Source organism: Colossoma macropomum, unplaced genomic scaffold, assembly GCF_904425465.1.
Source record: "Colossoma macropomum unplaced genomic scaffold, Colossoma_macropomum, whole genome shotgun sequence".
Classification (NCBI taxonomy): Eukaryota; Metazoa; Chordata; class Actinopteri; order Characiformes; family Serrasalmidae; genus Colossoma; species Colossoma macropomum.
Window position 1 is genome coordinate 8,787,675 of NW_023494807.1, and position 15,325 is coordinate 8,802,999.

At 36.5% G+C, this 15,325-nt stretch overlaps 1 protein-coding gene across 1 annotated transcript; it reads right to left on the reverse strand.

Moving 5' to 3' along the window:
• Positions 1 to 3,164: 3,164 nt before the first annotated feature.
• Positions 3,165 to 8,018, reverse strand: il12a (interleukin 12a). The gene is made up of 7 exons (XM_036556863.1): positions 8,012 to 8,018; positions 7,668 to 7,819; positions 7,458 to 7,571; positions 6,424 to 6,465; positions 5,937 to 6,083; positions 4,240 to 4,281; positions 3,165 to 3,293 (listed from the first exon to the last, which is right to left on the reverse strand). The coding sequence occupies exons 1-7, from the start codon at positions 8,016 to 8,018 to the stop codon at positions 3,165 to 3,167; spliced, it is 633 nt and encodes a 210-aa protein (XP_036412756.1).
• Positions 8,019 to 15,325: the final 7,307 nt, after the last annotated feature.

Here is a 15,325-nt window from a genome sequence, read left to right on the forward strand (position 1 = left end):
ACACTACTGTACATATTTACTTACATAATTAATTAGAAAAATTAACAATGAAATTACATTCTGTATTGACAGATTCGAGTCTTTGCTTTTGTTTTTTTCGACAAAATCATGGCAAAAAGATAAAACATTTTTCTTACACATTCCATACAATTTCCTCGCTCATTTCAATGAGCTCTGGGGGAGAAATAATTAAAAATTACAGCAGGACGGTATCATTGCCTACAATAACTGTGACTGTGTGTTCAATCAGACCACTAAATAGCACAAAATGTCCTTAACTGGACACTATGCACTACGTGCTGTTTTTTAACACCTGTTTTGAGGGTGGAGATGCCTGTGAGGGAAATGCTGCCTCTAGAAGCTGATCTGTATATTTTTGTTTTTCTGTTCTGTACATTTTCTTTCCTTTTCTTCTTTTGTAAAGTGTAAAATAGAGGGAATTTTTAGACAGAGTCCGAGTAGCGTTCCTAGCAGTGAAAGGGAGTGAGTTGCTAGAGCTTTAGTTTTTACTGCTGCGCAGTCTGGTGTAGAGCTTTAATCTGGCCTGAAATTTTGGTCCGAACCCAAATACAGCCTGTGAACTTCCGATCCGAACCACAGCCGAACCTGATGGAATCCCGACCTGAACCACATCAAGTTTTGACTCGAGAATAACACCGTTTGGTCCAAAACTGACCCAAACTGGCCCAAAGTCCTGACTTCAGTAGATCACAGAGAGATAGAATCAAGAAAAAAAATCAAATATTTCAATATGATAAATGAATCTGCTGTCCAAAATTAAGCTAGATAAATTTTCCATGCTGTGCTGTTTCGTCCATTTTCTTCTGAGCGCAGGCTTCATGGAACCCTATGGAACCTAATGTGAGTATTCGGGCCCCTTCAGGTTCGGACAAATATTTCAAGCTCTTGTCTGATTTGGTCTCAGATTTAGTTCGTTCACTTGTATGAATGAATAGCATATCAACTTTTGTAGCACTGTTTTTTCTAAAAAGAAAACCAAAATATGGGATTGGTAAAATTTTACCCTAAAATTTCAACACTTAATACTTTTCGTACTGTATTACACATCAATTATGGTGCATTCCTGTATTGTTAGCAATAAAACCATGAATGGACTGTTACACTCTTAAAGAGCCCATGTGGGAAAAACTAAACGTCTTTGTCTTTTTGAAAAAGAGGGTCTGATGTGGTAGGTTGTATGTAAACACTGTTAAAGTTGCCAGTTCATTTACATACATCAGTCCTACAGGCACAGTCTGTCATTATTAGGGATAAAGAGAGGATGGAAAACTGTCATTAATGAAAAGAATTAACACTGTTTGACCCAAAAGCACTGATGTAATAAGGATCAAATTGAGTACCAAAACGTTGAATATGGGCCCTTTAAGTAGTTGTTCTGTAATCTATTCAGCTCAATGCAAATCATGTACATTCATAAAGCTGTCTCTGGCAACCTGGTCAACAAAGCTTTTTACACAACTTCACACATACAGGGAAGCTCAGGGTTCATTTTTATTTGGACTGTTTATATGTGACGACATGGCTGTGACTGAATGCGTTATTTCTAAAAATAAAAACGTTGTGAGCAGTTCTGCTGCTTATGTGGAGTTCATTGTGTTCTGTGGTGAGTCTAAAGTGAAGCGAAACTGATTCAGCTTGTGGTGACTGTATGACGTGTGCTTTGGTTTTGTGTTGTGAATTTTGTCTCTTCTTTCGTGCATTTAATTTAGCTAATTAGTACATCATTAAGCAATAACAACGATAAAATAATCATTTTATTCCAGGACAGTTTTGTTTTTTTATTATACAGTATATTGCTGCTGTAGGAACAAAACTCCATTTGTGTCTCTATTTTTGTCGTTTTTCAGTTTTTGCCAGAATCTGAAAATGCCTGTTGCTCTTCACTTTGTGTATAAATTTCACAATGGATGGACAAAAAGAAACAGCCCAAAACAACTTGGACAAAATTCTGGTTCCATTGACTTACATTAAAAGTAAAGAAGGTTTTTTGCTTCTCCTGTAAAGTTACTATTTTGGAGATACGAGGTTTTGTTCCAACAGCAGCGATATTCTTTCGCATAACATTTTATCTGTCTGCTCTTCTGTCTTTACTAAGCCTTATAAAATAGACAATAGCTGGTAAACTAAAATAGCCAGCTAATAAGATCAACTGGCTGCTTATTACTGCAGTAGTAATTAAGATGAACTAAGCATTGTAGTGCTCTTATTAAGCCTTATCAAGCCATCATGCTGCTTATCACTATATTATTAAGTAGTAGTTAGAAGGAATTTCCAGAGCACTTTAGTTTGTGTATTATGGAAATAAATAAATAAAGAAAGAAAGTTCCCTTCATCCTGAGACACAGCAGAGAACAATAATTCATGGTGTTAAGACTTGAACATTACAACACCATATAACGTATAAATTAAAAAAGCTCTGGAAAAATTCTAAAATTACTGTAGTTACTGCTTAATAATGTAGTAATAAGCAGCCAGTTGAGTGCTTAATCAAGCTATTGGCTTGATAAGTTAATTACCAGCTATTGTCTTGGTAAAGGGCATAATAATGGACCCCTAACATCTAAAGATTATGCTGGAAATACAAATAAACATGCTCTGTAAAATGCTTATTTCACCTTAGTAACTGCTTAATAATGTGCTAATAAGCACCAACAACTGGCCTGGTTATGTTTACCAAAAGCATCACAAGGGCTTTATAGTATCCCCTCATACCAAAACGTTTTTTTTTTCTTTCACAGAAAGCTTACACATTTTAATTATTGCAAACAGACATTTATTATAAATAGTCAATAAATAAGAAGGTACATCATGCACCATGAAAAATAAATAGTTTTCTATTACAATAAATAGAAATAATTTAAATAACCACCATGGAAAAAGATAAATACATCAAGGCACCACAGCGTCTCCATCTCCGCGGAGACGTAGCTAGCTTATACATTATTTTCTATGCAAAAGTTTTTTGCATACCGAGCAGTTCTTGTAGCATTACAGGGCTGAAATGGATGAACGATATGTGGAGAAAACAGTAGTGCAGAGTTGGATCTTTCACATAGTCATGGTTAGGGTTAAAATAAAGAACGTTAGGAAATGAGATTTAGGATGATGATGATGATGATGATGATAGTAGTGACAATGCAGGCTTATTTCTTGTACTCCCCAGTGCTGATGTAGCCGAGCACTCTGTTGATGGTGATGGTGCGGATGTGGAAACCCTTCAGCTGCTTGCACAGATCCATGCGGTCATAGAACGGGTCTTTGGCTACCCAGGTCTGATATGGATGAAGAAAAAAGGGTTAAATGAGAGCTCACACGTACATACCGGTGTATACAGTACTGCACAGAAGGCATCTGAGAAAATATGTAAAGCTATTTATTCGGACAGTAGGTGTTTATTTGTTAAAAAATAAAAACAATACATACAAATATACTGTCCATTGTGATTTGATGTATGGCAGCACATTTCTAGCTGCTGACGTAATTGAACAAATTCATCTGATGGCTGAAGTCAGGAACTAAACCTGTGCTCATCTAATTCTTACCAACATGTTCACAACTGTACTGGAAACAACATATATATATATACATTCTTCCGCTGTTGTTGGAAGAAAACCTTGTATCTCCAAAATGGTAATTTTACAGGAGCAGGAAAAAAAATACTTTAGTCAATGGAACCAGAATTTTTTCCAAGTCATTTTGGGCTGTTTCTTTTGGTCCATTCTTCATCAAATTTACACACAATATAAAGGATAACAGGAATTTTCAAATTAGGACAAAACCTGAAAAAAATCTTGTCCAAAGCCACTTAATAAATGAAGCTAAAGTAAAATAAAGCTACTTACATTTATTAACATTAAAAGTAAACAATGGTTTTGCCTTCTCCTGTAAAGTCGCCACTTTTTTTTTTGAATAGTGACAATACGCAGTCATATGTAAAAGTTTGGGCACCCAGGACATATTTCATGTTTTGTTGATTTTCACACTTCTGCACATTTTAATCACTGTTTATTTGTTTAACATGTTGAGGAAAAAAATCTAATAAAATATGGCCTGTGCAACAGTTATGGCACATTTTATATGACAGTAAAATGCCAGTGTGATCTCTACAGAGGATGTGTTAACTTCAACTTTTCACTTCTGTAAATCAACTAAACGTCATTTTCCCCTCTGTGTAAGTCCAATCTACTTTTCTGAGGATGAACAGAGAGAGACACTTACTGTCGTTGGGGGCTCCTCGGTTTTTGGCAGTAGTGGACATTCCTATCAGGAACAGAGCGCATGGATGAGGGTCGCAAAACATATTCATAATCATCACACAAACAAACAATATTCATCTATCTATCTATCTATCTATCTATCTATCTATCTATCTATCTATCTATCTCTCTCTCTCTCCCTATATATATATATATATATATATATATATATATATATATATATATATTCACCAAATGTACCATCATCATTAACTCTTTAATCTTCATGGATCTCAGTCTTACACACTTTAGGTTCTTTAGTGAATACGGTGGTTCTTCTGTATAGAACCATGAACACTCAAAGAACTGGTTCTTTAAATTCATGGAGAATGCATTCTATATGATGACCCCAAAAAGGGTTCTGCTAGTGTATACAAGCTTGACATTGTGATATATACAACATAATTCCAATCAATCTGATGAACCATACCACAAAACATTTAAGCATGCAAATAGTTCTTTGAGTGCTCATGGCTCTATACAGTACCACTTTCTTTACTAAAGAACGCATGAAGAACGATCTTTGAAGAGTGTAACTATCACTATCCTCAGTCATGTGGCTACAGAATGATAAGCCTTCATGCGGACGTAGAAGCTAAAGAGGTAAAGTTCTTATAATCCCAGGTTTATTACATACTAAGGCTTATTATTGAGTAGCAACAGGGACGTCATGCAAACTGGCTGAGCTATTCTTAGGTTATAGAAGTGTGTAATAACGTTGGGCCTGGTGACGAGCCCTGGCCATCTGAAGGGGTTAAAGTACTACTTCAGTTTTGACCACATCTCGATCTACTGCATCTGTACTGTACTGATAACCACAAAGAGTAATCTTGAAGCATTTCTCTATATCTAGTAAAAGAACAGAAAGCCCTCTGACTCAAAGCAGCAACTCACTGACTTCTTTGATGAATGTTTCAGGGTTTCTGTTCAGGGAAATGTTGGAATTAGTTTCTGTGGTAATCGACTGTCCGCTACAGATATGGTCGGCAAAGCTTGGGCTCAGTGTTTTGTACATCTCTTTGATGCTCTGTTCTATAGAAACTAGAGTCAGATTTGTTCACAATGGTGTTGATAGGAACCAGATGTCCACCTCTAATAGCTCCCTCACAGAAAGTTACTACATGAAATGGTTATAAATGCACTGCTTGTGGTTGGTACAGTGTAGTAATACCTCTGCTCTCTATGCTGTAGACTGTTCAGTTCAGTGTTCGGTTCAGTGCTCTGCCTGGGCAGCCATCCTATGCTATACTAATAAGAGTCCTTGGGCAAGACTCCTAACACTACCTGTGTTAATGTTAATTGTACGTAGCTCTTGATTTGTACGTCTCCCAAATGCCATGAATTTAAATGAGATGTTTTAGTTTTGAGAAAGTTTTGGCCTAAAACTTATTCTTATAATGCAATCATGATGAAGGGGTACATGCAGACTTAAGGCCGAATAGCCCCCAAAGAAACACTTTTTTCAGATTTGTGTTGTAGTCATGGTGAACTCTGGTTCCTATTACCACCACTGTAAAGAAACCTGAGCCTCTACAACCAACTATTTCACACAAAACCACTCTGAATGACTGTTTACATTTCAATGAAATCTTGGATAATTGGTGGAATTCCCCTATAGGCTATCTATAATGCATTTAGAATGGCAGTGCAGTCTTATACCTCCTGAAGGGTTTGTATCAGTTTGGTAATGGAGGTGAGCTCAGCGATGGATCGAGATTTCTGCTTCTGATCCAGAGACTTCACGTAGTCTCTCAGCATCAGCTGGTAATACTGCAGGTCTCCTCTGACGTTCTTCAGACATTCAGGCTGCGGAGAGATGAGAGTCAGCACAATACAGACAAGCCCAAACCTCCTGTGAGGTCTTTAACTTGCATTCGAGCAGTGTGTGATGTGATATGATTGACTATTATTACACTATATTAGACCCTAATGGACCGTATGTTGGTCCACATGTCCATAATTCCATACTTACAATATGTATTCATAGTCATTACTGAATAATATCACTTAAGATTAATAACTGAATGATAAGTTTGGGGTAAAAATGAAACAAAGCCTTTATGTTTTTATGCCTCATTATGTCTTTTGTATGAATGTGTGACTGTCATCACATTAAAAACTGTTAGTTGATGAAAAGTGGTCTCACCTCGCTGAATGAAGAGCTGCTTTGGTCAGAACATGTCACATACTGTAGACAACACACAGAACACAGTGTGATGAAAAAGCCACATCACTCAAAGGAAAAGGGTATTAAAGATATAAAACAACACACATAGACACATATTATCTCTGTCAGAGGGATAGTCCCACAAGAATTATGAAAATTCAGGCTGAAAGAACACTTAATCTTAAAGGTTTTTCTTTTGGAGGCAATGTCCTTTAAAGTGCTCAGCTGATATGGCTCTTATTCTATCAGGCTGTATTAAAGCTCTTATTTAAGAATGCTGTGCTATCAGGCTTTCATCCTATACAACAGCTCTTCTTATCTAAAGCTGTTGTTGTGCTATAAGACTCTTATTATCTAAAACTGTTATTTTATCAGGCTGTTTTATAATGAGGCTGTTATTTTATAGGCTGTTGTATTATAAAGCTGTTATTATGTAGATCTGTAATTTTATCAGGCTGTTGTGCTATAAGGCTGTTATTTTATCAGGCTATTGTTCTATAAGGCTGTTTTTATATAATGCTGTCATTTTATCAGGCTGTCATCCTCTAAGGCTGTTATTTTAGAAGGCTGTTGTCCTATAAGGCTGTAATTGCCTAAAGCTGCTATTTGATCAGGCTGTGATCAGGCTGTGTCTTATAAGGCTGTTATTGTCTAAATCTTATATTTCATCAAACGTTTTTCTGTTATTTTATCAGGCTGTGATTTTATCAGACTGTCCTCCTATATGGCTGTTATTTTATCTGGCTCTCGTCCTATTAGGCAGTTATTGTCTAAAGCTGTGATTTTATCAGGCTGTTGTCCTGTAATGTTATCCTCTCAAGCTGTTATAAGGTTGTTACTCAAGTTAACTCACGGTTAACGTGCCTTATCATGCCTAAACCCAAAGGGTCAGTATGTAGGTCCACACTTCAATTCGTCGTATAACTATATAACATACGCATTGCTTTCGTTGCAGTTACTGAATTATCTATCGCTGATACTGGATAATACGTCTTCTAATTAATAAGGCGTACCTGGTCGGGCTGGCACACGGCGACCGTCTGGCTGTCCGGCCTCAGTTCAGCGCGCAGATCCGTGCAGTTAAAGCCGTGGAACAAAGCGTCGCTTCCACTCTGTTCCTCCAGCGCCTGAGTGCGTAAAATCCCATTAACATCCAGCGCAACAGGTCTGAACTGTAAAAACACTGGCTGCTTCATCACTGCGGCCTCATTCCGATTACTTACTGAATCCAGGACGCTCCTCAGCCTGAGCAGAAGAGATCTGGCGTGTTTGGTGCAGAGCGTTGCGTCCGGCCCCGGCGGCGCGCTGCTGCGTAATGGAGTCGCCAAAGCTCCTCCGCAGAGAAGCGCAACAGCGACCAGACACACAGCCGTGTCTGCGCGCGCACAGAGCAAAACAGTCTTTATTTATTTATTTATTTATTTATTTATTTATTCATTTATTTGTTTGTTTATTAAGCTGTAAACACACTTAAACGAATGTTTATCCTAAAGCAGCCATTCCACTCAAACAGCACTACAGCTCTGAGTGGAGCTGAGAAAAAGCGGACAAAGCTGACTGTACTCACTGGACATGGTTAGTGAGAGTGTCATGATCTCTTCGGTCTTCTCGTCCTGTTCTCCTGTGCTGAGCCTTGGAGCAGTTTAGAGGGCTGTAATGTGATGCCCTATTTTATAGGCATCCCATGGAAGGGATTTCCCACGAGCACCTTCAATGCGTGGATGACTACAAGACGAGTAAGTCTGCAGCTCTAAGACTGAAATGGACTGAAACTGGAAATAACACTCTCTGTAGAGACTCATCAACATCAGTTGTAACGTGTGTTTCTTTATGGTGGGGGGTGGGCGGTGGGAAACCATGTGGTTAGAAAATGTGTTTCATCTCTGAACGGATAGCGCGCAAACAGTGAAGGATTTTTAAAAAGCACGGCCACCAGATGGCGCAGATGATATGCTTAAACCTATATATAAACGATATATAAGTAAACTAAAGATTATAGTGTGTGTTTGTGTGTGTATACATATATAGATCTATATAGATCTATAAGATAGATATATATATAATCTATAGTTTACTTCACAACTATTACAGATCACTATAAGTATATAATTTACTATAGTACTGTATAAATGAATACTCAACTTCCATTTGTTCATTTTTTCGTTCTATTACTGTTACCAAACAGTAACTATAATAGAATAATAATATAATAGAAAATGAATTACAATCAACTGTAGAACAAATGTATTTCTTCTATTTTTGCATGAAAAGTACCCTACATTATTATTATTATTATTATTATTATTATTATTATTATTACGGCAATATTATACCCTCTTATAAAAGATGGTTCTTCAAGGGTTCTTTAGTAAAGACAATGATTCTATATCTAACCATGAACGCTCAAAGAACCATTTGCATGGTGAAATGATTCTTCAGACTAATGGAGAATATATTGTATATGGTTCTTATTAGAACACTATACAATACAAAAATAAATAAATAAAAATGGTTCTATATGGCAACAAAAAAAGGTTCTTCTGTTGTTACAGTGTCAGGCTGTTGGTAACACTTTATTTGATGGATAACTACACATGAGCTTTATAACACATGCATTAGTACAAGTGTTTTATGAAGCAAATTACACTGTATAAACAGCCTTAAACTATTTAATAACACTGTTATGAAGCATCATAACAAAGTAATGGAGCTTATAAGGAAGAGGCCAATTTTAGAGCTCCTTTAACAGTTCTATAGAAGATTTTGATGCCTTTAAACTTACATAATTATCATTTTGATCATTTTTGAGGCCTGCTAGTCCCCTTAATACAAACTGTACTTTTAAATAATGTATGAATTGTATACAACCATTATATGGTGATCTTAAATAGAACTCTGTCTTATATGCTCCATTGCTTGGGAATGATGCTTCATAAACAGTGCTGTAAATAGAACAAATGTCCATCACTTTAGTTCAAAATCCCTTATGTCAACATATAATTCACTTCATATAACAGATCTTATGACGTCGTACAGGTACTGACATAAGCTGTTCATAAACACTCAAGTATTACTTTTTAGGTGTTCAAGTATTTACTTTTTACTTATTACTGTACCTTCAATCTAACAAATCTGTACTTACACATATAGATTGACATCTTGTACATCTTCTATCCATATCTTGTATGATCTGGAAGATTTCTATATCAATATTCTCTTCCCTGTGTTCCCAGCATCTCATTTATTTATCTACCTTAGACTCACTAATTGCACATACGGTGATGTGTACAACAGTACATATCACAGTTTCATTTCATAACTTATTACTGTACAACTGTACATTTCGCAATACTAGTGTTGATTTTGTATATGTGTATTTCGCATCCATCCATATCTCCATTTTTGCTTGTTTTCAGGTTTTGACATAATTTGAAAATGCCTGTTGTCCTTTACATTGTACGTAAATTTCATGATGAATGGACAAAAAGAAATGGCCCAAAATGACTTGGAAAAAATTCTGGTATATATATATATATATATATATATATATATATATATATATATATATATATACAGTATTTAAGGACTACAGAGGGGCTACTACCTATTTTCACTCACCTTCACTCCTTTGTAAATATGATGTGACAATAAACATGATTTGATTTGAGTTTAAATGCATAATTCAATGCCATTCAGTCTCTTTTAAACAAAGTGTTAGTTCCTACTATAATTCACCCTGGCATGTGTCCACTAACATGACCAATCATTGGCAATATTTGACTCTATTACTTTACTAAGAATTCATCAAATCATTTTTAAAATTCCCCATAACCTACCGCTGCCTCCACCCTGCTCCACAGTGGGATGGAGTTCCTCAGTACTGTGCCTTTTTTAAAATTCTCTTACACACTTCTCAGGCAGACAGAGGCTCTGGAGGGCCCCTAAGATGTTTTGCTAGGTCATGCTCTACTGAACCACTGCTTTATGCACTCATATAACATATCCAGCCTGATATTCTGCCCTTGAGGTGCTGATAAGCTTCTTATGAAATTCGTTTCAAAAGTTCAATTGAAGTACACTTTCAGTAATGTCGACAACAGAGATTTCTATTGAAGTGTTGTGATTTTAGGGGTGTATCGGTATCAAGCAAATGTATAACTTTAAAGTATGTTAATATAATCTCATGATTAATTTAAATCTTAATACGTACCATTCAGTGTCCATTGTAAATTATTTCATAACTACCATAAATTATTCAGTAACTGCTACAAACTATCCAATATCTGCTATAGATTATTCATTAGGTATCATGAATTATTCAGTATCTGCTATCTGCTATGAATTATTCAGTAGCTACTATGAATTATTCAGTATGTACTAGAAATTATTCACTACTATGAATTATTCAGTAACTACTATAAAATATTCAGTAACTACTATAAATTCTTCAGTATCTACTACGAATTATTTCATAACTACTAATAATTATTCAGTATCCACTATGAATTATTCAGTAACTACTATGAATTGTTCAGTATCTACAATGAATTATTAAGTAACTACTATGAATTATTTCATAACTACTAATAATTATTCAGTATCCACTACAAATTATTCAGTAACTACTAATAATTATTCAGTATCTACTATAAATTATACAGTAACTAATACGAATTATTCAGTAACTACCATTAATTATTCAATCAAGGCTCTATTGAACCATGGCTTTGGGAAATCTAATAAACTGATAAATCAATGATGTAATATTTTCCATAGTACTATTGTTTCCATCGTCTGTTTGGAGATGATGGCAACATCAAGCCTCTCTGGGACTGTTTTACTGCATTCACTCGAATGTTGTGGGTATTGATGGTTTCTGTATGTAATCTTTTCCCACGCTCCTCTCTCTAGAGAGGGAGAGAGGGAACTGAAGATAATCCAGTTAGCTAACAAGCTAATAAGCAAATCACAATTTAATGTTTTGGTGAATGTTAAAATACCAGTTTACAGTTCACACAGCTGAGTTCACCCCTGTGTGATGTTGCTTAAATGCTTTTATGCCAGTTTAAAACCAAAACTGGATGAGTTATTTAGCGTTCCTTAAGAAGCCTTTCAGTAGGTGAAAAGGTTCTGAAGGTTTTTCCTAGAAATGTACATCAAGGCCAAGAACCACTTAAGACCCTTGTTTTTTTCAGAGCTCATTTTTGCTCCAAATAACAGCCTAGAAGCTTAAATTTCACACAGAAAAAGTGAAAAAACCCACAAAATTATTTTACAAATTGCACGAACTCATTTATGTTTTCATTTTTTAACTGTGTTTTTTTTTTATTTAAAAAAAAAATACCCTTTAATTAAGGAAACGGCCCTTTCTTTTTTCCCTTTACTTTTTAGGATGACCAATAAGATGAGATGGAATTTCTGCATCTTATGTCATGTGACAAATATAGTTAGCGTAAGGGCCCTGAGATCACGTTTCAACAAATGCAATAATCTAAAGTACAGCAAAAACCTTTTATCTCATACTGTGTACATTTTATTGGCCTTCTTTTTTCTCACGTGTTCTTGGGAAGTTTTCTGTACTTGCGGGCAAGTGTTTGCTTTTAAACAGGTTATGCAACATAGGGATTTTTTCAGAAATGTTGATTTTATATCACTGGAATTACTATGATTTAATGCAGGTGGAGATCAGCCAGTATGCTCTGTAATTCTGAAACTGAAAGATAGTACAGGACAAAATCAGAGACCACCCTTCATTAATTTAATTTACAGGCAAAACAGCCATTAAGTACAAGTTCCACTTACATGCTTCAGGTGATGTTTCTGAGGAGATTAGATATAAGACGATTCACTTGCATAAAAAAAGAGAAAGTCAGAGAAAGACAAGTGAAAACAAAAAAAGAACTGGAGCAAATGGGCCTTTTAACAACCACCTGGAAGACCTGGTAGACACCAAAACCGCCCCCATCAGATAAACAGCACTTAAAGCTTTCATCTTTGAGAGAGAGGAGAAAATCAAGCTGCTTCAGATCTGAAAACATCCACAGGTGTTTCTGTCCATCCTTCCACTGTGAGAAGACGACTCAGCGCTGTGGGTCTGAAAGGATGTGTAGCTGTCAAGAAGAACCTCACTGAGAAAAGGAGACAGACACATCAAACAAAGAAGCTGAACAATGGACTGACCACCCCAGAGTCCAGACCTCAACATCACTGAATGTGTTTGAGTACTTCAGAAAAATCTTAACTCCTTTGGAACTTGATGGCAGATCTCAAAAACGTTGGGACGGGGCCATGTCTGCCATTGTGTAGCATCCACTCTTCTTTTAACAACAGTCTGTTAACGTCTTGGAAGTGTGGAGACCAATTGCTGGAGTTTTGGGAGAGGAAGAAAACCTCGTAGCTCCATTTTGGTCATTTATCATTTTTTGACGTAATCTGACAATGTCGGCCCTTTACATTGTGTGTAAATTTCATGAAGAATGGTCTAAAAGAAACGGCTCAAAATGACTTGGGAAAATGTCTGGTTCTACTGACTTACGTTAAAGGTAATATAGTTTTTCCTTCTTCCTGTAAAGCTACCATTTTGGAGGTATGGGGTTTTCTTCCGACAATAATGATATAATGTTCAGCATTGATGGTGCCTTTCCAGATGTGTGAGCTGCCCACACCATAGGCACTAATGCAACCCAGTACCATCAGAGATGATGGGTTTTGAACTGTGCACTAGCAACAAGCTGGATAGTCCCCCTACTCTTGAGTCCACTGGACACAGTGTCTGTGGTTTCCAAAAAGAATTTCCAATTTTGATTCATCTGACCACAGAACAGTTTTTCATTTTGCCTCAGTCCATTGTAAATGAGCTTTGGCCCAGAGAAGACGACGGCATTTCTGGACCGTGTTGACATACGACTTCTTTGCATGATACAGCTTTAACTTGCATTTATGGATTGTGTTCGCAGACAATGATTTCTGGAAGTGTCCTGAGCCCATGCAGTGATTTCCAGTACAGAATCAAGCCTGTTTTTAATGCAGTGCTGCCTGAGGGCCTGAATATCACAAGCATCCAATATTGACCAACGGCCTCGTCCTTTGCGTACAGGGATTTCTCCAGATTCTCTGAATCTTTTGATGATATTATGTTCTGTACATGGTGGGATATCCAAAGTCTTCACAATTTTATGTTGAGGAACATTTTTCTGAAATTGTTCCACCATTTTTAGATGCAGTTTTTCACAGATTGGTGAACCTCTGCCCATCTTTGCTTCTGAGAGACTCTGCCTCTCTAAAATACTCTTTATATACCCAGTCATGTGAGTTAGTTGCAAATTGCTCTTCCAGCTGTTTTTTATTAGTACTACTTACTTTTCCAGCCTTTTGTTGCCCCGGCCCAACTTTTGTCAGATGCGTTGCTGCCATCAAGTTCTAATTTAGTTAATATTTTTCATGAAATGGTAAAATGTCTCACTTTCAACATCTGATATGTGTTCTGTGTTCTATTATGAATAAAATATGGGTCTATGACATTTGCAAATCATTGCATTCTGTTTTTATTTACATTTTGACTTATATATAAATATAAAATTCTGTTTAAATATATAATGTATATCGCTGCTGTCAAAGCAAAACCTCGTATCTCCAAAATGTCAACTTTACAGGAGAAGGAAAAAACATACTTTTAATGTAAGTCAGCAGAACCAGACTTTTTTCCAATTATTTTGTTGGCCAATTCATTTGGTCCATTCCTTATGAAATTTACAAACAATGTACAGGCATTTTCACTGTTATGTGTCACGAAGGAGGCGTAGAGGTGAAGACACACATGCGAGTTGCTTTATTTCAAAACAAAATTAACAAAAACAGAGAATAACAGATGTCAAGAAAAGAAACAAAAGCATAAAGTAACAAAAACAGAAACCAAGGAACAGAAAATAAGGTACAGTCTTTACAAGACAAAGACTGTACCAAACAATAAATACACAGAGGGAAACAAGGAACACCTGAAAAACGAAAGGGCGGAGCTACAGACTAAAGACAGATGAACACAATTACCAGGGGCAAGACCAGGGAGGAGACCAAAATAACAACAAAGCACATGGAAAAACTTAAGCAAAAATCACATGACTAAAGCAGGGAAGACGTAAAAAAAAACAGACAAGATGTTGCATTATTTCGAAAACTGGAAAAAAGTAACAGTGGAAATACAAGGTTTTGACTTGACAGCAGCAATATATTTAGATTATTAATGTCTCAATTAATATCTTAGATTATAACATAATCCTTAATATCTAAGATCTTAAAACCTCATTATTATTATTTTGTTTTACTATACGATTGCCGTTCAAACTAATTTGGTAGAATGGTCTATATTTAAGTGGGAAACATTTCTTATTATGTTTCTTTACAACTGAGGGGCCAGTTTCATGGACACGGATTAAGCCTAGTCCTGGACTAAACTGTCGTGCTAATGCAGTTTAGTCCAGAAAAAAATCTGTGCTCCTTCTCTGTATGGGTTGCTGCAGTAACAGCCTCCACTCTTCTGGGCAGGCTTTATACTAGATGTTGGAACATTGCTGTGAGGATTTGGTACTGACGTTGGATGGTCAGTTCTGGATCACTCAAACTCATCCCAAAGGTATTGGATGGAGCTCCATCACTCCAGAGAACACAGTTTCCCTGCGGGGGGAGCTTTATACCCCTCTAGCCCACACTTGGGCCACATGTGCAGCTGCTTCAGGGCCTCCCATTCTATTGTTCAGTGCTTTTGAATAGGGATTATACAAGCTATCAGTGCAACTTCAAGTCTGGACACATAGTGCACGTAATAATTAGCTTGGTTAGTTTCTTAGGGGATGTCCACATCTCTGATCCCTGATCTGAGGACAAT

Excerpts from the sequence above, each read along its gene's own strand:
- il12a (XM_036556863.1), bottom strand. Across the intron at positions 7,572-7,667 it reads TGAGGAGCGTCCTGGATTCA|GCGCTGGAGGAACAGAGTGG; the intron begins GTAAGTAATCGG and ends TTACGCACTCAG. Across the intron at positions 4,282-5,936 it reads TGATACAAACCCTTCAGGAG|GAATGTCCACTACTGCCAAA; the intron begins GTATAAGACTGC and ends TGTTCCTGATAG.